At 55.0% G+C, this 22,599-nt stretch overlaps 2 protein-coding genes across 3 annotated transcripts in view; both read left to right on the top strand.

The window, feature by feature from the left end:
* The window catches only part of ARHGAP36 (Rho GTPase activating protein 36), a 28,160-nt gene extending 16,891 nt beyond the window's left edge, over positions 1 to 11,269 (top strand). The window contains exons 6-12 of one of the 2 annotated variants that reach the window (XM_089781675.1): positions 305 to 500; positions 1,907 to 1,962; positions 2,380 to 2,530; positions 4,805 to 4,953; positions 6,480 to 6,656; positions 7,216 to 7,313; positions 9,416 to 11,269. In XM_089781675.1, the coding sequence (XP_089637801.1) occupies positions 305 to 500; positions 1,907 to 1,962; positions 2,380 to 2,530; positions 4,805 to 4,953; positions 6,480 to 6,656; positions 7,216 to 7,313; positions 9,416 to 9,671 (1,083 nt within the window). In that variant the 3' untranslated portion in view covers positions 9,672 to 11,269. The remainder of the gene's footprint in view (positions 1 to 304; positions 501 to 1,906; positions 1,963 to 2,379; positions 2,531 to 4,804; positions 4,954 to 6,479; positions 6,657 to 7,215; positions 7,314 to 9,415) is intronic. The other variant, XM_075896657.2, reaches the window with a different exon arrangement.
* Positions 11,270 to 13,304: 2,035 nt separating this feature from the next.
* Positions 13,305 to 16,555, top strand: LOC102448166 (uncharacterized). The gene is made up of 4 exons (XM_006118098.5): positions 13,305 to 13,526; positions 14,379 to 14,507; positions 14,987 to 15,124; positions 16,410 to 16,555. The coding sequence occupies exons 1-4, from the start codon at positions 13,320 to 13,322 to the stop codon at positions 16,494 to 16,496; spliced, it is 561 nt and encodes a 186-aa protein (XP_006118160.3). The 5' UTR covers positions 13,305 to 13,319; the 3' UTR covers positions 16,497 to 16,555.
* The last annotated feature ends 6,044 nt before the right edge of the window (positions 16,556 to 22,599 follow it).

Genomic DNA, 22,599 nt, shown 5'->3' with positions numbered 1-22,599 from the left:
TCCCACGGCATGGCTGTGTCCCACAGCTCAACCTGTGGAACTCCTTGCCAGAGGATGTGGTGAAGGCTAGAACTTTAACAGGGTTCAAAAAAGAGCTAGATAGATTCATGGAGGTTCGGTCCATCAATGGCTAGTAGCCAGCATGGGTGGGAAAGGTGTCCCTGGCCTCTGCTTCTATGGAGGTGGGTGATGGGAAGGATTGCATGAGGATTCCCTGTTGTGTTCCCTCCCTCTGAGGCACGTGGTACTGGCCACTGTGGATGGGGCATGGTCTGACCCACTCTGGTTCTGATGTTCATTGCAGGGGGCGGTGTCTGTGGACTCCATTACTGACCTGGGTGACAACGCCTCCCGGCTGCTGGCTGCTCTGCAGCTGTCCCACCCCAACGAGCTGAACCCCAGGAGAACCCGGGAGAGGAACAAGGCCCTGAGCCTCAATCCCATCTACAGGCAGGTGCCCCACGTCGTGGACAGATGTTGCCAGCACATTGAGGCTCACGGTAAAGTAGCTTTTCCCGCTCGCCACTGGGATCCCTGGGGAGTGAGGACGCGGTGTCACGTCAGGCCCCTGGAACCCCTGGCCACCGCCCGGGAGCTTGGGACGCAGGCCCGTCCTGACCCTCTGCTCTTTGGTTCGCTTGTTTGCAGCCAAGAGCCTTCGTCCTGTGTCTTGGCCCTCCCCTGGGTCTCTCCAGGTGGGGGCTGCTCAGGCCTGCAGAGAATCGGGGCAAGTCTGGGGGAGAATCCCCCCTTAGTCTTAAGAATCTCATTTCCATCCTACACAAACCCCTCTCTCCAGCCCCCTGCTAGAGGGGTGGAGGGACAGACCCTCTCCCCCTCCAAGGCCCACAGTAATCTCCCTTTGCGATGGCCAGACTGGCTATCCACCCCACAAGCCAAGGCCTTTCCCGAGTCTCTGACGCTGTTTGAGGTTCCTCCGTCCCCAGAGTTTTTGGCATGAGTTGGTAAGGGGTGTGAAAACGTTATACCTCTCCCCGAGGAGCATCGTAGGCACGCCCGGCCTCGTGTCTGGGGTAGGTGCATCCAGGTCGGCCTGGCCACTGCTGCTCAGAGGGGGGGTGCGGACGTAGAGGACAGGGGATGTAAAACCCCAGTTACAAAGTTAGCTGGTTAAACGGAACGTTGAACGGGTTCACCGTGATCCCACGGCGGGGGGCTGCTCTGGCCCGGGTGGGACTGGCCGGAGCTACCCCCTGCTTGTTAACTGGTTACCCTGGTAAACATGCTGGTAAGGCGCATGCTTACTGGGTAACCAGTTGACCGGTTAACCCTTTACATCCCTTAATAGCAACCCCCTTCTGTCACTGTAGAAACCATCCACTGTAGCTCTGCGACTCTAGCACCTGTCGTGGAGACATGGCTTCGGCCTGGCACCTGAAGCCAGCTCTAGAGCTATTCTCAAACCAGTGTTTGTTCCCACACTCAGTGTTGAGTCTGGGCAGAGCCCCCCGGCATCCAGATAATAGAGGAAGTAGCAGAGGCTGGAGGCCAGGTACCCAGGAGCAATGTTCCCTCTCATCTTTCCTATTTGTGTGTGGAAGAAATGTATGTGCACTGAGGCATGTGCGGATGTGCACCACCAGGAGAAACAAACCTAGCTGGGCCCTGGGCTAATCATGTGGGCGGCAACTGAATCTCTCGTGAGTGGCCGCACAAGCGCACAGCTGACAGGGAGATTCAGGGCATGGCTAATTCATTGTAGGTGTTACCCTGGGGGACAAAGGAGGGGGTTACTGACATTGGGAGTTTGAATGGAGCAACACCTTCCCCTATAGCTAATGGCAAAGCACCCAGTGCCCACCTGGCAAAGACCAGGCCGGGCTGTGAAGAAGTAGAGACATTCAGTTGGCTACCAAGCTGTTTACAACCCTGTTCTCTCTTTCAGGTCTCCAGACCGTGGGCATTTTCCGTGTTGGTAGCTCCAAGAAAAGGGTTCAGCAGGTAGCTCCCCACGCCGTTTGTAGAGTAGTTCTTGCCTAGCCTGCAATAGGAACCAGATTTCTGGGTGGCTGTATCCAGGGCTGCGAGTCCCACGTGCTGTAACACAATCTGTTCTCGCTTGTGTGCGCAGTGAAACACGGTCCCGCCCTGGGGCAGGATCAGGAATGCTCCTGCCAGCACTAGCCCACGCTTTCCTGACCCAGTCGTAACGTATCCCTGCTCTGCCCCAAGCGAAGAGTCAGGCGAGGGGATCGCGTGGATGGGGCTGCACGGGGAGCATTGGTGGGGTGCAGTGGGGAAGGGCAGGCAAGAGAGAAAAGAAACACGCGATATAGGGGGCAGGGCCCCAGGCAGCTGGATGGAGGAATGACTGCTGAGCGCTTGCCTTTTCTTCTCTTTTTCTCCCCGTTCTCCAAGCTGCGGGAAGCGTTCGACCGGGGGTTTGATGTTTTCTTGGATGACAGCCATTGTGTCCACGACGTGGCGGCCCTGCTCAAAGAGTTTTTCCGGGACATGCCTGATTCCCTGATTCCCAGGGAGCTCTATCCAGCCTTTGTCCGCACAGCCTGTAAGTAGCTTCGTTCTCAACCCACGGCCCATGGGCCGCTTGCAGCCCTGTCAACACAAAGCAGCAGCCACGTGACTGCCTCCGGGCAGACAGGCTGCATGCGGGCAGGCCTGCATCCACACACTGTATATATGAGATCTATTTTGTTAGTCTCTAAGGTGCTACAGGGCTACTGGATTTTTTTGGAACAGAATAGGATTTCTCTCCAGATCAGAAGCAGAGCAGAAGGAATCATGTTCCCTCTTCTAAAGAGGAGGGGAAGAAAAGACAACAGCGCTTTGAAATGTCAGATGAAATAAGCAGCAGGAAGCGGTATTTGTCTCTGGGATGGAGTTTAGCTCTGAGGAAACAGCTTGGGGACAAAGGGGGAAAAGACCCTTCTTGGCGTCACAGTCTATAAACGGTGAAATTCAAGCCGTCGTTAAAAATCTGAAATGCCTGGCTGCAGAAAGAGGAGAGTGAGTCACTGGACCGCTGGCTGGCTGGCATGAGCAGGCGGATCCCGTTGCTGGCAGGGATGAAAGGTGGGAAACCGTAGGAAAGAGAAAAATTGACCAGAGCAGCTGCTAAAGGCAAAACAAGGCCTCACCCAGGGAGCGAAAAAGTAAAGAACAGTCTGAGTCAGAGCAGAAACCTGTGCAGAGATGGATAGAGCCCAACATGCTGGCTTGTTCTACTTGAAAGAATCACACGGGGGGATAAGGCAAAACACCACACTTATTGATAATGTAACACACACTCACACACTGTTGTGATGTTTATCGTTACCAGTCTGTTGCTCACTGGCCAGGCGAGTTAAATGCGAGGGAGAGAGGAGCAAGGCTTCTTTTGGTCCGAACCGATGCTCTGAGCTTGCCAAGGCAAACCCCAAAGATTCCTGCCAGACAGCCCCTCTTTTATAGGGCTTTTCTCCCATCCTCCGTCAGCTCTCATCCGTCACAATCGGTTCTTGTAACATCTGTTTATCTGGAAGTTGTTTTCTTTGTCATCCGGTATCCATAGCATGGTGCCCCCTTCCTGGTGTCGTTTCGAGCTACCCTGTCTGTCCCAGTGTGGGGAGCTTGCTTTTAACTTCATGTCCGTCTGTCTGTCCTGCACTAGTCTCCTTTAGAAAGGGCCCATTTGATAGAGTCTTGGTGTCCCCGAGTCTCCAGCTCCTCCTTTGGCCTTCAAAGTCTGTCTCTCCCGTGAAACACCCGCATAACTCACTCGTCCCCCCCCCCCCCCCGGCAGAAAATCTGAGAAATGATTAAACATTTGTACTAACAGAAGTTTTGTATCAGAACTAGGCTGGATACCTTACAAAGGCAATTGTAGCCCTTTGCCTGAGACCACTCACAGAGGGAATAATGAGTCTGCACTACAGCCGTAGCTAAGAGCTGGTGTTTCGCTCAGGTGGTGACAGCTCATGCGCTAAGCTCCAGAGGTCCCAGGTTTGATTCCGCCCACAGACAATTGGAGTCTGTCAGTGTGACACGTGGACACCAGAACTGGACTCTGTATCCAGAAGTGGCCTCACCAGTGTTGCCAATAGAGCCACTCCCATTTAACATGCCTGTGTTTGCACAGCTACAATTCACACTCACTCTCTTCGCCCCTGCGTTGCACTGGAGTGAGTCTGTTCTTTCAGTGTCACCCCTTTCCAGGACACAGTCGCTCCACCTGTAGGTGTGACCTGCATTCCTTGTGCCTAGCTGCACGGCCTGAAATTTGACTCTATGAAAATGCAGTGGGATTGGCCCACTGACCAATCAGACTGTAGCTACTTGGCTGTGAGGTGCCCGGAGAAGGGAGGGGACAGACAGGTTGTTTCTGTTAAAGATGCTTGTTTCTGACACACATAAAACACCTCTCCTGAGACGGTGTGGTGAGGAAAGGGGAGTTCACAATCTGGGACCATGCTCTCAAGAGGAGCTTTCAGTCATCTTACGACTGTCCCTTCCTGTGCTTTAACAATCTGTGTTGGAGGAATGGTTCTGCTGGGAATGACAGACCATAGAGCTTGCAGCGTTCTCGCCTCCAGGCTGCTTCCTTAGGCACAGGGGAAGAGAGTTATTGACTGGATCCCGCCCGGATGCCTGTCTCTGACAGGAGGGTGCATGAAAGCCACCAGTGGGCTGTTGTGGGACTCCCGTGCACGGGAAGAGTGGGTTCCTGTGGCCACGCTGCTTGTCTGGCTGCTTAGGAAATCGGCTCACGTGAGAGCAACACGTCTGGATGCGCCTGTCTGTCTTGTCAGTCTCGGGTCTAAATTGCTCGTTTTTCTCTGGCTAGGCCTGGAACGCGGGGCCCAGCTGTCCGTGCTGCAGCTGCTGGTGTACCTCCTGCCACCCTGTAACAGTGACACCCTGTACCAGCTCCTGCAGTTCCTCCACACGGTGGCCCAACATGCCCAGGACTCCACCGGTCCAGAGGGACAGGAGGTAATGGCTTGCCAGTCGTCCGGGCCTCTCTGCTTTTCCCAGTTCTTGCCGTATCTGAGCTCCGTGTTCCCAAAGGATTCCCCGTGGTTTCAGCAGAGTGGCTTTATGTTGTGATGGGAGTGCGTACAAGCTACAGTCTTGCCATGTCAGGCCGTGGCCTGCCTCTTGCCCCTCTGGTCTCCAGCACACTCTGACGGCTGGTAACCTGCGTCAGAACCGAAGGCCTCTGGTTAATTATTCTGCCCCCGGCACTCTGCACTCATTCTGCGTGAGTCCGGTTCACATTGCCCAGGGACGAAGGGGGTTGAAAACAAGTTTCAGGGCTTGTTCTAAACGGTTAAGCTAAACATGGAAACGTGGACTCCCCCTTTCTGAAAACCACCTGGGCCATCCCAGCTCCTGTGCGCGCCTCCAGCCGTACCACTGTGTGCTGGGAGCCTGTCCGATCGAGGAAGCCAAAGGAGGGTGGGTACAGAATTTCCGGGGAAACCTACACAGAGGAGCAGCTGGTGTTGGTGGCTTGGCAGGAGCCCTCTTCCTGCTGCATGAGCCCAGGACCACTAGTCAGCAGGCCTTGGAGGGAGCTGCTGGAGCCAAGGGGCTTTGTGCCAGACGAGAGAGAACTGAAATGTACCCATCTGGGGGCTGTAAAGATCTCATGCAAGAACTGGGAAAGTATCCCTGATGCCCTGGCTGAGTTTCCATTCAGAGGCTGTAAGCAAGATGGTTTACGTGCAGCCTTTCTAAATTGCCTGTGCCGCTACAGTTGGGTATCCTGCATATGTTATGTTATTGTCTGCTTCCCACCCTGAGCCCTTTGGTTTGGTTTAAGAACATAAGAACGCTCAGCTGGGTCAGACCAAAGGTCCATCTAGCCCAGTGTCCTGTCTGCCGACCACGGCCAATACCAGGTGCCTGAGAGGGAGTGAACAGAACAGAGGATTATCACCTGATCCCTCCCCCCTCGCCCCTTTCCTGACAAACAGAGGCTAGGGCCACCATTCCTACCCATCCTGGCTAATAGCCATTGATGGAGCTAACCTCCAGGAATCTATCTAGCTCTTTTTTTAACCCTGTTAAAGTCCTGGCCTTCACAGCATCATCTGGCAAGGAGTTCCACAGGCTTCTGTATATTGTTAAATAGCAGTCATGTTCCACCCCAGATACGGCAGGGGAAGTTGTTCTGCTGTATAGTTTGGGAAGTGTCATGGGGCTGGAATGGGCTCTGGAAAGGTTATTTGTTACTTTGAGTTGAGCGGTGAACCTAAGATCCCAGCAGCAGGTGGGACAGGTAGAACAGTCGGACTGAGGGATTATCGAAGGTGGGAGGGAGGCAGCTTGAAGACACTGCCTGGTGTGAGTGTTCTGCTGGAGTTCACCAGGCCAGAGAGCCGTTGCCCTGTTCTTCTCCTGGGAAGGGGCCCCAGCCGCCTTCCTTTAGCCTCGGTCACGGGGCGAGGGCGAGCACCGGAGCGAGTTGAGTCACCGGCTGGTGTCTGATGCTAATTTCTGTGCTTGGTTGTTAGATTCCTGGAAATAAAATGACAGTCTCAAATTTGGCTACAATTTTTGGCCCCAACCTCCTGCAAAGAGAGAAGCCTCTGGAGAAAGACCCCAGCGCCCAGGCTGTGGACATGGAAGACAGCGCGTCCATCATCCTCGTCCTCCAGCGTCTGATTGAGAACTACGACGCCTTGTTCACGGTAGGGAGGGAGGCATTTGCCATGATCGCATTTCCTAATTTTCCCCTGGCTTGCCGGGAGCGGCCCCAGCCTGCCTGCGCCGTGCGAGCCAGATGCCAGGCGCTGATGTCCAAAGCTGCAGCGGAAATCTCGCCAGGTGACGTGGCATGCAAATTAGGGCTGGTGGGAGTTTATGGCCTCGTGGGAGTTTGACATCTCCCACAGTTCCACATGGGCTCCCCTTTCAAAATCTCCCACAAGCCATGGCTTCAGGGAGACGTGGTGGAACGTGGAAGCACAACAGTAGCCTTAATTTGGGCCCGCTGCTCGGTCCTCCTGGTACAACGGTAAATCCTTTACTGTCCACGTGGCCCATTGTCTAGGAATCCCTGCAACCTTTTCTCCCAGACTGACGGGGCAGCCTGGGCCCGGCTCTGCTCAGACTCCCGAGAGAGGGGGGCAGTATCGTGCCCACGTGAAGTCAGCGCTGTGTCTGCGGAACAAGGCGTTGGGTGGGGAATTCAATCCTGCTGTGTTTGGAGTCGTGGCTGAGTTGTCTCTGCCCATTGCTGCTCTGCAGGTACCCCCCAAGGTGCAGCACGACGTCCTCCGGAGGCTGTTTCAGACGGAGCCTGATGTCATTGACTTCCTCTTACGCAGGAAGTTCAACGCCGCCCTGTAAGTCCTCTGGGGGACTTGGCCCTTCGCGTCGCAGAAATGGAGCTTTTTGCAAAAGGGCAGCAAAGGCACATCCGGGACAGCTTTGCAAATTGTCCCTCCGTCCTCTTCCTTGCTTCTCCCCCGTGAAACCCTCACACGCTCTCCCTCCCTCTGACTTCCCGGCTGCTTCTCCCCGCCCATTTCCTCCTCCCTTCCCTAAAACCTGCCCTCCTCATCCCCTCCAGAAGTTCCTCCATCTTCTGTTTGCTCCCCAAGATGCCCCCCCGTCCTGCTGCCCCTCCCCAGTGTATCTCTGCCCCAGGTCTGGTTCAAGCTGCCAACTGCCTAATCATACAAACCCCAAACACCCAAACCCTGGTCCCCGCCCCTGCCCTCCCCTTACTCACTCCATCACCCCTCCCTCCTCCGTTCATTCTCACCTGCCCTCCCCTCCCTCACTCCATCACCCCTCCCTCCTCCGTTCATTCTCACCTGCCCTCCCCTCCCTCACTCCATCACCCCTCCCTCCTCCGTTCATTCTCACCTGCCCTCCCTCACTCCATCACCCCTCCCTCCTCCGTTCATTCTCACCTGCCCTCCCCTCCCTCACTCCATCACCCCTCCCTCCTCCGTTCATTCTCACCTGCCCTCACTCACTCCATCACCCCTCCCTCCTCCGTTCATTCTCACCTGCCCTCCCTCACTCCATCACCCCTCCCTCCTCCGTTCATTCTCACCTGCCCTCCCCTCCCTCACTCCATCACCCCTCCCTCCTCCGTTCATTCTCACCTGCCCTCACTCACTCCATCACCCCTCCCTCCTCCGTTCATTCTCACCTGCCCTCCCTCACTCCATCACCCCTCCCTCCTCCGTTCATTCTCACCTGCCCTCCCCTCCCTCACTCCATCACCCTTCCCTCCTCCGTTCATTCTCACCTGCCCTCACTCACTCCATCACCCCTCCCTCCTCCGTTCATTCTCACCTGCCCTCCCTCACTCCATCACCCCTCCCTCCTCCGTTCATTCTCACCTGCCCTCACTCACTCCATCACCCCTCCCTCCTCCGTTCATTCTCACCTGCCCTCCCTCACTCCATCACCCCTCCCTCCTCCGTTCATTCTCACCTGCCCTCCCTCACCCCTCCCTCCTCTGTTCATTCTCACCTGCCCTCACTCACTTTCACCGGGGTGGGGCAAGGGGTTGGAGTGCAGGCTCTGGGCTGGGGCTGAGGGTTCGGAATGTGGGAGGGGGGCTCCGGGCTGAGGTTGGGGTGCAGGAAGGGGATGCAGGTTCTGGGAGGAGTTTGGGTGCAGGAGACGGCTCAGGGTTGGGTTGGAGGAGGGGGGGTCAGGGGGCTGACTTCAGGAAGTGGTTTAGGGCTGGAGCAGAGAGTTGGGGAGAGGAGCATGGGCTCCCAACTGGGCAGCTTAACTTGGGCAGCTCCCGCTCGCCGGTGCAGTAGAGATAAGGCAGGCTCCAAGCCTGGCCTGGCTCTGTGTGGCTCCCAAAATGGCCAGCATGTCCCTGTGGCCCGTAGGGGCATGGAGCCAGGAGTCCCTGCATGCTACCCTTGCCCATAGGCACTGCCCCCCGCAGCTCCCATTGGCTGTGGTTCTCAGCCAATGGGAGCTGCAGAATCAGTGCTTGGGGTGGGGGCATTGCCTGGGGGCCGCAGGCATGGGAACAGGCCAGCCACTTCCAGGAGCAGCACAGGGCCTGGGCACTGCTGAACTTTCAGTGGTTTAAAATCTCCCAGATTGGCCTCGGAGGCCTCCAGGAGATTAAGCCGGACACCAGCGAATGCTGTTGGCAACCATAGCATCTCCGCCTCCCCGCTGGTCCCAGCAGGGGTGCTTGGTGGGTGAGCCCGACCCTGGATGCGGTGGGAAAGCAGAGCTCCACAAGGTGCTGACCAGCTCCTCCCCAGCAAAGATAAAAGCTGCCAGGAAGGGGAAGCAGCAAACGTTGCCAGTGCCCCTTTCAGACTGTGCCGCCTGACAGCCTGGCCTGGGGAGGAGACAGCCCTCTGCTTGGAGCTGCTCCCTTCCGCCTTCCCGCCCCTGGCTTTGAAGGTCAGAGCGGTTTGAACTGTCACGGGGGGTTGTGTCCCTTTTCTCCTAGGAGCACGGAGAGCGAGCCAGCTACAGAGACGCACCCCTGCTCCCTGCTGCCCAGCCAGCGCGGCATGCTGGCGAGCGACCAGGTTTCCTCGCGTCTGTACAGCCACGTCTCCTTCCTAAACCTGCACGTTGAGAAGCAGCAGCCCCAGGGCAGCCCAAGCGCCACCCTGGCCTTTAACACGTACCAAATGGTGCGACACATCCACAAGAGAGACGCCGTCCCGCAGGCCAGGGTGCGGACGTCCTGGGAAGCATAAATCTCCAAGGGGACATCTCCATTTGCAGCAATCCGCCTTCTCGTTCGTAGCCGCGCGTCGCCCCCCGGTGGGCGGCACGAGGATAAACCGCAGAGATGTTTTACTGTCCTATAGCTGAGCTAGACCAGATAGCGCTACGCGCCCTACCCGCATCAGTGCTGTGGCTGCCCCAGGGAATGACTTGGGGATTTTTGCTAATGTAAGCGAGGCCTAGGGTGACATTACGCTGAATTCCGGCCTGGCCTCGCCGAGGGCTAGAACGAACGCATGGAACGTGTGTGGAGTTATCGAAAGGGGCGTCTGTAAATCTAGAGCGCCTGTATTCCAGAGCTGCGTGTGCTCTGGAGGGCAGTGTGCACAACGGCAGGGGAAGCAGTTTGTGTGTCCGTGGGGCATGTTGGCCGGGGGGGGGGGCTTGCTTGTGTCTGTTACCTAACAAGCCATGGAGCTGCATTTTCATCTGAGCTGGTGCAGGATAGGGTGCCTGCTTGCTCATGTTAGCCCTGCCGCGAGTGGCAGCTCGTGTTTCCTACACTCCAGGATCTGTGGGTTGGTTTCTGGGGGGAGTTTAAGGGGCTGGCTTTGGCCTATAAAGCTGCCTCCCTGAAAGGCCCCTCAGCCCATGTGCTGCTGCGAGCAGAGGCCCTTGAGCTGGACATGTCTAAAAGGAGCACCTGCTCTGCCGGGGCCCCTTTCATCCTTCCCTCACTCCCGGTAGTCCCAATTGGTTGACCTTTCAGGGTATGTTGCAAAGCTCAGCAGAGGCTGTCAAAGGCAAGTTTGTCTCGGAGCAAAGCGGGCTGGGATTTTCAGCTAGACGGGTTGCACCATGTGCGGTTAGACAAGGCCGGGAAGGAGAACTGATGCTGCTCTGGAAGGTGCTTTGTAACTCATAGATTCCTAGGGCTGGAAGAGACCTCGGGAGGCCATCGAATCCAGCCCCCTGCTAAAAAAGTTCACGTTATTGTGTTTGTAAATGTATGGTACACATCTCCGGAGCACTGGCTGGCGGCCTATAGGACTGGATTGTATTGTAAACCAAAATAAAGGAATATATCCAAGCCAGAAAAAGGGATTTTCCCGTTTTTCTAAAAGCGTAGCAGCACCTCTGTTGAGATTAGAGCAGGGTTTTCGTTTGGAGCAAGATTCCAAGCTTTGTTTCGGAGCGAGGTCGCCTGGCACCTTCCCCGGCCGCGCCGCGCAGGAGTTGAGGGGAGAGGCTGAGTTCTTCTGAGCATTTGCAGCCGCAGCTGTGCGAGTTAATTAGGAATGAACGTTAAAGGCAGCTGCAATCCTAGAGGCTTCTCAGACTCTGGCCTCTGTGCATTACCCTGCTGCGGGCAGATCGCTGCGAACCCCAGTCCCTGCCCGGCACAGCCTGGGGACCCGCCCCAGGAGAGCCAGTGCCCCCACGTGTAGCCTGGATTTGGGGGGTTCCCCTTAGGGCCCGCTCTCCGACCTCCCCCACCGGGCCCGCTGGTCGCATCCCGGGCTGAGCCGGCTGCTCAGCCGCTGGCTCCGGCTAGGCTCAGTTGCAGGGGAAACCCCAGGGGCTTCCCTAAGTGCGTCACCGCCGCTCCAGCCAATCGGCGCCGCTTCGGGCTCCCGCCCCCACGACCCGCCCTCTACGCCCCTCGACCAATCGCCACGCCGTTGCCATAGTAGCGGCAGGGCCGGGTTTAGCCAATGGGCTGCAGGGGATTGTTGCGGGCTCGCTACTGCCCCTGCCGGGTGCGGCGCCATGGTGAGTGGGGCGGGGGGGGCTGCCTGGGGCCCGGCTTGGAACCCCCCCCGGCACAGTGACGGGGCAGCGCCCCTCCCCCCGCGGCCTCAGGGCCCCCCCAGTGGGGCTGGGCCGAGCCCCCCTCCCCCCATGGCACTGGCCTTTAGAGCCCCCCCCCGTGGGGCTGGGCCGAGCCCCCCTCCCCCCATGGCACTGGCCTTTAGAGCCCCCCCGTTGGGCTGGACCGAGCCCCCCTCCCCCCATGGCACTGGCCTTTAGAGCCCCCCCCCGTGGGGCTGGACCGAGCCCCCCTCCCCCCATGGCACTGGCCTTTAGAGCCCCCCCCGTGGGGCGGGACCGAGCCCCCCTCCCCCCATGGCACTGGCCTTTAGAGCCCCCCCCCGTGGGGCTGGACCGAGCCCCCCTCCCCCCATGGCACTGGCCTTTAGAGCCCCCCAGTGGGGCTGGGCCGAGCCCCCTCCCCCCATGGCACTGGCCTTTAGAGCCCCCCCCCGTGGGGCTGGACCGAGCCCCCCTCCCCCCATGGCACTGGCCTTTAGAGCCCCCCCCCGTGGGGCTGGACCGAGCCCCCCTCCCCCCATGGCACTGGCCTTTAGAGCCCCCCCCAGTGGGGCTGGGCCGAGCCCCCCTCCCCCCATGGCACTGGCCTTTAGAGCCCCCCCGTGGGGCTGGACCGAGCCCCCCTCCCCCCATGGCACTGGCCTTTAGAGCCCCCCCCCGTGGGGCTGGACCGAGCCCCCCTCCCCCCATGGCACTGGCCTTTAGAGCCCCCCCCGTGGGGCTGGACCGAGCCCCCCTCCCCCCATGGCACTGGCCTTTAGAGCCCCCCCGTTGGGCTGGACCGAGCCCCCCTCCCCCCATGGCACTGGCCTTTAGAGCCCCCCCCCGTGGGGCTGGACCGAGCCCCCCTCCCCCCATGGCACTGGCCTTTAGAGCCCCCCCCGTGGGGCGGGACCGAGCCCCCCTCCCCCCATGGCTCTGGCCTTTAGAGCCCCCCCCCGTGGGGCTGGACCGAGCCCCCCTCCCCCCATGGCACTGGCCTTTAGAGCCCCCCAGTGGGGCTGGGCCGAGCCCCCCTCCCCCCATGGCACTGGCCTTTAGAGCCCCCCCGTGGGGCTGGACCGAGTCCCCCTCCCCCCATGGCACTGGCCTTTATGGCCCCCCAGTGGGGCTGGACCGAGCCCCCCTCCCCCCATGGCACTGGCCTTTAGAGCCCCCCCGTGGGGCTGGACCGAGCCCCCCTCCCCCCATGACACTAGCCTTTAGAGCCCCCCCGTGGGGCTGGGCCGAGCCCCCCTCCCCCCATGGCACTGGCCTTTAGAGCCCCCCCGTGGGGCTGGACCGAGCCCCCCTCCCCCCATGACACTAGCCAGCCCCCCAGCTGGGGCCCCCCTCCCCCATGGCACTGGCCTTTAGAGCCCCCAGTGGGGCTGGACCCCCCCCTTCCCCCATGGCACTGGCCTTTAGGGCCCCCCCGTGGCTCTGGCCTTTAGGGCCCCCCCGTGGGGCTGGACCGAGCCCCCCTCCCCCCATGGCACTGGCCTTTAGGCCCCCCCCCCCGTGGGGTTGGATCGAGCCCCCCTCCCCATTTGGCACTGGCCTTTAGGCCCCCCCGTGGGGTTGGACCGAGCCCCCCCAGGCGGTCTGAGTCTTAGGGGCTCCCTTTCCCCCAGGTGGGGCTGGCCCAAGCTCCGACCCAAGCGAGGCCTTGTGGGGTCAGCGTGGCTTTGAGTCCGGGGTCCAGCAATTCTAAGCCCAGGTTTATAGTGCAGGGTGGTCACTCAAGTGAGGGCTTGGAAACAGAGGCCACCCGCTGGGTTCCAGGTTTGTAATGCAGTGCAGATGCACCCTTGTAGGTGCTCTGGGGGACATGGGGTGGGACAGGCAGGGTGGCTGAATCCCTGATGCTAGTCATCCACTTGGTCTTGTGTTCTTCTACGAATGGTTCCAAGGCTTCCATCTCCAAGAAAGGGATTGAAGGGCCAGCGACCCGGAAAAAGAAAGTGGCTCCTAAGCTGGTACTCACTGAAGAACAGAAACAGCAGTTGCGAGAGGTCTTTGATTTGCTTGACACTGATGGCACCGGCACCGTGGATGTGAAAGACTTGAAGGCAAGCAAGAAGTGGCAGATACGCTGTGTGCTTGTCCCCAAAAGGCCTAGAGCAGCGGACAGTAGAACAGAGAGAGCGCCATGGGTGATACCAAGTTTGAGGCACATTGGAAGATCAGGATGGCAGAAGCCTGCATTGCTGTAGTCCATTTTGTATCTGTTTCTATGTTCCAGATAAACAGAGTCGGCCTTTGGGGCTGTTGCTCTGGCATGTTTCTCCAATGTTAAATGCTGTCTCTCTCTCATACAATATTAAAAGGACACTGTCCACTTAAAAGTCACGCTTAAGTCTGAAAGCGTGTGACCTACTTTGATTGCATAAGTCATCCAAGGTGAGTGCAACTGAACAGTTTAGAGAAAGGAAAACATTTTCTTCTGTTCCCCCTCGCCACAGTTTGTTCACATAGCGGTTCTGGCAGTCATTCTCAGTTTTGCCATTTCCTCTGGCTAATAAGTCAATTTCTCCTGTGTGTATCTGGGGCTGACACACAGACACAAAGGAGAGAAAAGCATTATAAACTCCGTGTGACTGGCAGAGGGATTCAGAGGTTGGGCTAGTACAGTCTAACTCATTGGTGCTGTAAACTGGATGCTTTAATGAGGAATGCTAAAAAATAAATTGCTAAGGTCAAACCTTCAGGGTCATCTTTGGAATAAGTTCTACATGTGTAGCACAGGCAGCCTGGGGCACCTGCTCTTGATCATGCCCCTTGCCGTGCTCTTATTTATTATTTGATGTGCCTTAGCACTGGAAGGCTCCAGCCCCATTTTTATCATAATGTGCCCCACAGTTTGAATTGTCTCCCCCGCTTTGCCTCTGTTTGCATGGCCAGCCTGTGTTCCATGTTTGTAGGTGTCCATAAGGGCGCTTGGGTCTGAACCTAAGAAAGAAGAGATGAAGAAAATTATATCAGAAGTTGACAAGGAAGGCTCAGGGAAGATCAACTTTGATTCCTTTTTGTATGCGATGACTCAGAAAATGGTATGTCAGTTGGGCAAGCCACAAAAGTTCTGGGCATGCTTAACACAAAGGGCTTAGATGCGCGTTGAGAGCACTTTGGACCCAAGAGAGTCCAGCATTTCCCATTCAGAACGAACAATTTAACAGCCAGAGATAAATCGTTATGCAAGAGCCACTGAAACATTGGAGCACTACCTATTGTGCTATCCTGACAGCTGCCTGTTCGCTCAGTAGATCTAATTCACCTCATCCTTCATTTGGACCAGTACCAGGACATCCCACTCCTGGTCCCCCTTCCTCTTCTGGCAGCTTTGTTCTTGGCATTTCCTTAAGTAATAAAAGAGAAGGACAAATGTAAAATAGTGGCAATAAATGAATGCTACAGTGGCCAGGCAGATTCCAAGTTATCCTCTTAGTATAGATTCTTAGAGGGGGGTTGTTAGAAGATTGGTGGCTTCCCTTCACGTTGATGTAACATTAGCCTGTGCTTCTTTGTCAAGTCTGAGCCAGAATCCAGAGAGGACATTCTGAAAGCCTTCAAGCTGTTTGATGACAACGGATCTGGCAAAATCTCTTTTGAAAATCTCAAACGCGTGGCCGGGGAGATTGGGGAAAACCTCACAGATGAGGAGCTGCAGGTTTGTAATGTGCATCTCTTTGCCTTTGCGCAATGTTGCCATGCGTCCTTGTTTCATGGAAGATTAATTTAGCTATTAAGGGAATTGCACAGTGTTCTAAATTCATCTTACCTTTCTACGACATCTCCTCATTGCTACTCTAATTCGCAAAGCATGGGAGGGGGGTTGTGCCTTTATCTGAAGCATTAAATATTAGCCAGAGATGGAGGGAGGATATTGGGTTTGACACACAGAGGATGTGCTATGACAAATTTGTTGTTACTTAGTGTGGATTCTCCTAATAAATGACAAGTCTGGAACATCCCTTTCTTATCTTTTTATTTCCTTGAGTTTTTCCTGAAACTTTCCCATTTCCGTATACCTAATAAAGGTGTTCACTGTCTTTAGTTCCTATGCAGTGAATGGGGAATGCAAAGAGATGTATCATTGATTCATGGCCAATTATGGCTACATCTCATCTCATGAGAGCATTGTTCCATTTCTAGTATGTGGCAACTCTCATTTGGCCTTGCAGTTCTCCTTTTTGCACCACCTAGACAGAGATAGTCTGTCTCCACTGCATGTGTTTATATAAAATCATCACCAGTCAGTAATGCTTTGTAAAGACAGAGCAGTTGGAATTTTAGACCGGCATACCGGGACATTAGCAGAACCCGTAGTATATTTTTTGACTGTAGAAGGTCTTGCTGATAAAACCATTACAAGAATCAGCGTTTAGTCTGCAAAATAGACAAGGAAAAAAATCTAACAGGTAATTCCTCCCCCCACTTCTTAGTCTGACATTTGCAGTCTGTGGTGGTGTGGTGTTTTTTTCATTACTCTGGGTGAGGAGAGCTCAACATGTAAAAGGATTCAACAGTCCATGCATTATTTCTCCAGCCACTTCTTGCAGTCCTACTTTTTGCTGTGCCCTTACCAGTGAGTTAGTGGTGTTGCAGTGCTGTGGCTTTGCACTGTTGTAATACAGCCGAAGCATCTGTCTGCAGGCTGTATTACACAAAGCATAGCATGGTACAGTGGAAGTGCTTTGAACACTTTGGATATGAAAGCTGCTTGAAGAAAATCTCTTTGCTTTCCATTCCTCTCCCTTCTCTAATCGGTTTTAATGGGCTTCATGTGGGTGCAGTTTGCCCCTTGGAAGAGATACAGCACAAGACTTATGCATTATTTTGTCCTGTTTTGTGGAGAGCTTTTAATGGTGCATAGACCTTGTGCTGAAACTCTGTAAAGGGGTGAATTCCATCTTCTCACCTAACCTGGAATCTGTATTCTTACTGTTCTGCAGGAAATGATTGATGAAGCTGATGTGGATGGAGATGGGGAAGTGAACGAACAGGAGTTCCTGCGAGTCATAAGGATGAACAGCATGTAGCTAGATATTTCTCGTTTCTTTTTACTCACATTGTGAAATACAGTTGGTAGGCACATCTGTTTTTTCTCCAGCTTCTCTCCATTCTCCTGGGTTAAAAAACATTAGGGGATCACCCTCAGAGTATTTCAGAGTCATGGTGGCAGTGGGAATGAATTGTTGAGTTTAGCTGTTTATAGACACATTTCGGATTCCGCTACAGAATTTTTAAATGGTCTCAGGTTGCATTCTGGGCGTAGGCAAAATGTTGACCTTTTTTTGGGACTTTTTCTGTGTTCTAGCATAACTGCATTCCCTTTTCAATTGCTTCCTAAAAGGCAGGGTAACGGACTTTCAGGAATAACAGGAAATATTTTTCAAAATATACCTTTTCAGACTTTTTAATCCCAGCTACGCTGTCTCCCTCATTAAAATATTCAAGACTCCTTGGTAAAGGCTCCCTCTGGTCGGCTTTTTGACCAACTCTTCTCAAATGAGGTCAACTCCCTTCCCCCTCCCCTTCCCAGCGGAAACCCGCATAGTACGATCCCTGCTGCTGGGCTAAGTCAGCCCCAGCTTTGGGGCCTTCTGCTGTGACGTTCCCCCCCAACACAAGTAAAATAGGGACCAGCGTCTGCTCTGTTATACCAGTGCCAATCCTGGATCACTGCTGAAGTTACCCTGGCCCCAAACTGGTCTACCACTGTGGGAAAAATCAGAGCCATTGACGTCGGTGGAGCTGTACCTCTTCAGAGCTAGAAGAGTTTCGCAGAACGTACTCCAGATTTTCACTAGGGTAACAAACTAGAATGTGCCTAGGCTAGAGGGGAAAAGAAGGGGGAGCAACACCCCCCCCCCTCCAAACCCAGGAATAACTGAGGCTAAAACCTTCTCCCAGCCAGACTGTTCCAGTGTGTTAGATCCTGGATTGTCTTTGTCAGAAGGCGTTTCTTCCTTCTAAGGGGATCAAAAGATCTGGAGTGTCAGGTCTTCTGCATGACCCTGGGTAGACGCTCCCTATGGTACGCTAGCAAAGCTTCTACGCGTTATGGAGGAAGCGTCGTACCCGTTTCCTCCATCAGAGGGCTCCTCGGGCTAAGGGATGCAGAAAGCACCCACAGCCCTGAACAGTTTTGTGTAAGAGGGGGAGTGACCATCCAGCAGGAGAAGATACAGTTTGAGGAGGAGGGAGACAGGCACCCTTTAAAGAAAGAGGAATCAAGAATGTGAACCTTGAGACCTTTGGGAATCCGGCGCGGTAGCTCCGCAGCTGGTGAGAGACAGCTTTGTTCCAAGAGCCCCGTCAGTGGCTTCTGCTTTTTTTTTTTTTTGCTTTAAAAAGGAATTTAAAAAGCAAGAGAAGTGCAGAAGCCAGTAAATGTCTAGGTCAGAAAGGGGACTAGACCTGCAGTGCAGCAGAGGGGGACCTACGAGGGAGATTGGTTAAGGGGATGTAGCACGTGTACCCTCGAGTCCAGCCAGTGTTCTGGGCGCTGACGTGGCGAGCTCTGAGTAGAAGAAGAAAGATAAGAGACTGCCTAGTGGCTTTGTAGTCGCGTTTCCCAGGTGCCGAGGTTCACCGGTGCGGGGTGCAATGCTAGACAGTGTCTCTTACCTAGAGTCTTGGATTTCACCCACCACCGTTGAGTCTGATCCCTGGGGAAAAGTGATGATCTGTGCAGGAATAGGACACACTGCGCCACTGATCAGCCCAGTGCTTGGTGCAGTGGAGGAGAGGAGATGGTAAAGAGCCACCAAGGGGAAAAGCATAGAGAGCAGAGAGACCTGGGCCCCAGAGCCAGGGGGCCTCTCACCTGGGCCCTCTCCCTGCGGAGATGCACCAGCCTGGCAGAAGATGCGTGGATGTCACTGCGCCATACACCCCGCGGCCACCCAGACAATGGCACGTTCAGCCTGGATTCAGGGGGATTCTCTTAGGAGGCTGGAGTTGCTGTGTGATGCCATTCACGGCCCTGGGCCCTTTTATAGCAGGAGGTCCTGCCCCAAGAGCAGGCAGGTCCTATGAGCTGGACGGAGCCTTTTACTGATAGGCAGTTTTCTGTGTCTGCCAGCTGGCTTTGATGGGTACGGACACATGATGCAGTCAGCTGCTCCGTTAGCTCTCAAGGGGGATTCCCAGCCAGCGGGAGCACTTTGCTTGACCAGCTGTGCTCATCTTTCCTTTTCTCAGTCGATTTTCCGCTGCAGTGCAGGCTAACGCACAGGGACGTGGATATGGAAAATGGCATATGCCGGGCCGGGCACCCCTACTTTGAATCCACGCTGCGTGGTGGTGTGAAACCAGGGATGTCCTTTTAAAAAAAAAAAAAAATCTTTGCTGCGCGTACAGCAGTGTTCCCTTCCCATTGGTAAGTGTCCTTTGACTCTGCCGCTGCCTCCAAACACCAGGCCCCCCGCGGGCCGGCAATGTGTTCCCCCAGGCTCGGGCCAGGAATGTAGGAACAAGGGGTTTGGTTCTCTGCACCTCTGTTAATGTAACCTCCTTGGCTGCAGTAACTCCGGAGTCACAGAGGTGAGGATCCAGGCCGAGGGCCTGGGAAATCCACCAACTGGAGTAATCAGCATCTTGTTAAACCCACCCTGTGGCTCAGCAGGCGGCGGTCCCTGTGTTTCCATTCCTTACAGGCAGATACGTCTCACGCAGCCCCTGACTAATGTTATCCAGTCTCCTGGCGTAGGGATGAAATCCCTCTTGTTTGGGGCTCTGCCCTGTTACTGCGCTACATCTTTTCTTTAACAAAAGTACAGTTGGAGGGGGGGGGGGGCTAATTGTTTATTACATGTACAGGGAGCCCATCACCATAGCATTGGTGCCTGCTGTTATTACTGGCCTACTTTGAAAAACAATGACACCAGGCATGGTGTATTCACGGCTATTCCATTCATAAATCAGAATATGCTCAAACATTAGCCAGGGAGAAAAGTCCAATTAAGCTCCATTTATCCAATGCATATTTGGTCCCTCGCTACTTTTACTAGTCCCCACACAGGTGACCTGCAAGATGCGTGTGGAAAAACTCAGCTGATATCTGTGGATGCAAATAGTATGCAAATTCACTGCTTTCTGGTTTAGATACAAAACTGCCAAGTCATGCTATACCTTCCAACAGCGAGATGGAGTCACGTTACTGAGTAGCTGTAGCTTGGCAAAGGCTGCAGATCTGAACAAACCCAGTGGACACGCAAACAGTCCTTTTGCGTATGTTACAAACAGTCCGACGTGTCTCCTGTTGTACAGTACCTCCCCATGATAAACGGTGCTTACCCCACTGCACACCAGTTATCAGATTTTAGAGCCTGAACTGACTCCACGCATGGGTTTCTCTACAGATTGAGTGACTCTGGAATAGCTGTTCAAGTATTCCTGGTTAAGTATGTGTAGGTAATTTTACTCTGGAATAAAAGTGCCTTACTCCAGATTATCTTAATCCATTTTGGATAGGAGTGTCCACATATGGCCTTATTCGGGAGTGGCTATGGCACTCTAAATTCACAGTCTTCCTTAATTTGAATTAACTTTTTCAGATGTAAACTAGCCCAAAGGGAGCCCACTGACTGGAAAGGGCATTATGCCATCAGGATGGGTGAATATATGCCTCAGGTGTTTAATGAAAACCAATTAGGGAGCAGAAATGGGGAATGAAACTGCTCTGGAGGGGTGAAGCACAGAGGCCTCGAACACTGGCATTTGATCCTAGAATCCTAGAACTGGAAGGGACCACAAGATGCCATTGAGTCCAGTCCCCTGCCCTCATGGCAGGACCGAGCACCGTCTAGACCATCCCTGGCAGGTGTCTGTCCAACCTGCTCTGAAATATCTCCAGCGATGGAGATTCCACAACCCCCCTAGGCAACTTATTCCAGGGTTTCACCACCCTGACAGGCAGGAAGTTTTCCCTGACCAAACTCAGCCCTGAGAGGTGCTGAGTGCCCGCAATCTGACTGAAGCCAATGGAGCCGAGTCCCTCACAGGACTGGGCCCTGTGTTGTTAGTTCTGTAGATACAAATCGAGGGGAGGGAGAGTAGAAAATTTCCCACAAAGCTGTATGAAGGCCCCAGCTTACCATTGTTTTCTGACCAAATTGCACTCGACGTGTGACTAACCTCGCCACTCGACGCCCTCCCTAGATCTGACCCCACAGATGCGTTCTGCCTGGGGAGCACTTGGGTTGCTGACTTTGATTGTGGTCTGCCTGTTACTTGTGCTGCCATGGCCTTCAGACACGTCCGCCCCGCAGACACGTCTGTTACTCCTCAGACAAAGGGCCAGTGCGTTTGTACGACAGGCCTGGGGTCAGATAATGGGCATGGCCCTCACCTGGCAGCTGCTTTCCCGTCAAGACAACGGGGCGTTTTAATGCAGATCCCTGCTGCTCTTGCCATGAAAACGCCTTTGCCGAGCCGGTCACACCCGGTCTCTCTCTCCCGCTGGAAGGCAGGTCGCTGTCCTGCGCACCGGGCCGTTCCAGAGCCGCTGGCTGCAGAACTTCACCTCTCTCGTGTTCTGCAGTGTCACTTGCTTTGAGGTAGGGATGTGAATGGATAACTGGCTACCTGGTAAGCATCACCCTTAATGGGTGAGACTTACTGGGTAACGGTTAACCGTCACCTGGCAGCAGCCCCCCACCCGCAGCCTGCCACAGGCAGGGGGTTGCTCCAACACGCCCAGCGTGCGCGGGCTGAGCGCCGACAGCCTTGTGTGGGGCAGAAGCAGCAGTTGGAGGGGAGGAGGGTCGGCTGCTTTCAGCCCTGCGCGAGGCTGCGGATTCCCAGCCCATGCAGTCTGGGAGCCAGTAGTACTCCCTCAGCTGCTGCTTCCGGCCCTGTTTAATCAGTTAACTAATGAAAAGGGATTTTAGATCCCTGCTCCGAGGATTCATCGTCCATCGCTCTCTGCCAGGTTCTCTTTGGGACTCGCTTCCTTTGTGCTGAGACTGAGTTCTTCACTAAGCCCATGTCAGCACCGGCGTGCGGGTAAGATTAGCGTTCACCAGACGTGGCTCAGAATTACAAGGGCTAAACCCTCGCAGGCTGGGACCAGGGATCCAGCACTCGCGGTTGCAGGGGTAGCACCAAATTCGTTCTCTTTGGGGGAGAAGACGACACCTGGCTGGAATCGTGTTCTCTTTGTCGGGCAGCCTGCAGCGGGCGGCCTGGTCGCATGCCCCGATTCCCTGGTTAACAACAGCCGGACACACCCCAGTCGGCGTGGGCATCTCGAAGGGCGCGAGGCATGACGAGCACCAAGTCCAAAGTTCAAGAGACATGCCTGAGCCAGTGTGGCTCAGCGGGAGGGGGTGCTTGTTAGCAGTCTTTACCCAAGCGGTCCCACTGACAGCGAGGGAGCATGAAAATAACCCCCCGCTGATAACTTCTGAAGTGTCCTTTTAGCAACAGTTAATTGCGAGTAAAATGAACAGGCCCTTGGGGAGGATGGGTAGAGCACCGGCTGAGTCACAGACTGAAGGTTATTACCGTTAACAGCCCACTTAGACTTCCTGCTCTGCCTCTCCCAAGGGGAATCTAGCTGGAGATGCTGCTGGTAAGGAAAAGGGCTGGAAACGGGCTGGGAAGAGCAAGTGCCCGCGAGTAGGTTTGATGATAGAGTGAGGAAAAGGGACAGAGCATGGCAGCCTGCCTTTGAGTCTCCAGCAGTCGTGGCCATGGCAGAGGGACAGGTGCCGCCACTTCATTATTCCATAAGGCTCCTGGGCGTTGCTTCAGGTAGGGACCAAGTTCATCTGGGGAGGGAGGCTGGTGGTGGAATCAACTTTCTTGTACAGCGAGGAAACCCTTTTGAAATGGGGGCTAACTAGATTCTGGAAAGGGGAAGTTAGTTAGTTAGTTCTTCCCAGCAACGGGTTCGCTGAACTTTTTTGCTTGGATAAAACCCTTCTCCTGTATCTCTAAACCAGTCTGCATAAAGCAGCCAATAACATGTTGATTTTGCCTTCCAAACACTGAGCTGAACTGGTCTGGGTGGGAGTCAAATCTAGACTGTGGGACACAATGTCGCTTCTAGGAGTCTTTGAGATGCACTTTCCTCTTTTCTCCATCTGTCTCTTTGCCGGATCTCTCCTTTCCCGGCTCGCTGTCTGGTCCCAC

This window comes from Pelodiscus sinensis, chromosome 13 (assembly GCF_052426305.1).
Source record: "Pelodiscus sinensis isolate ZL-2025 chromosome 13, ASM5242630v1, whole genome shotgun sequence".
Lineage (NCBI taxonomy): Eukaryota > Metazoa > Chordata > Testudines > Trionychidae > Pelodiscus > Pelodiscus sinensis.
Note: the sequence above shows the minus strand (reverse complement) of the source record. Positions and strands in the feature narration are given on the sequence as shown.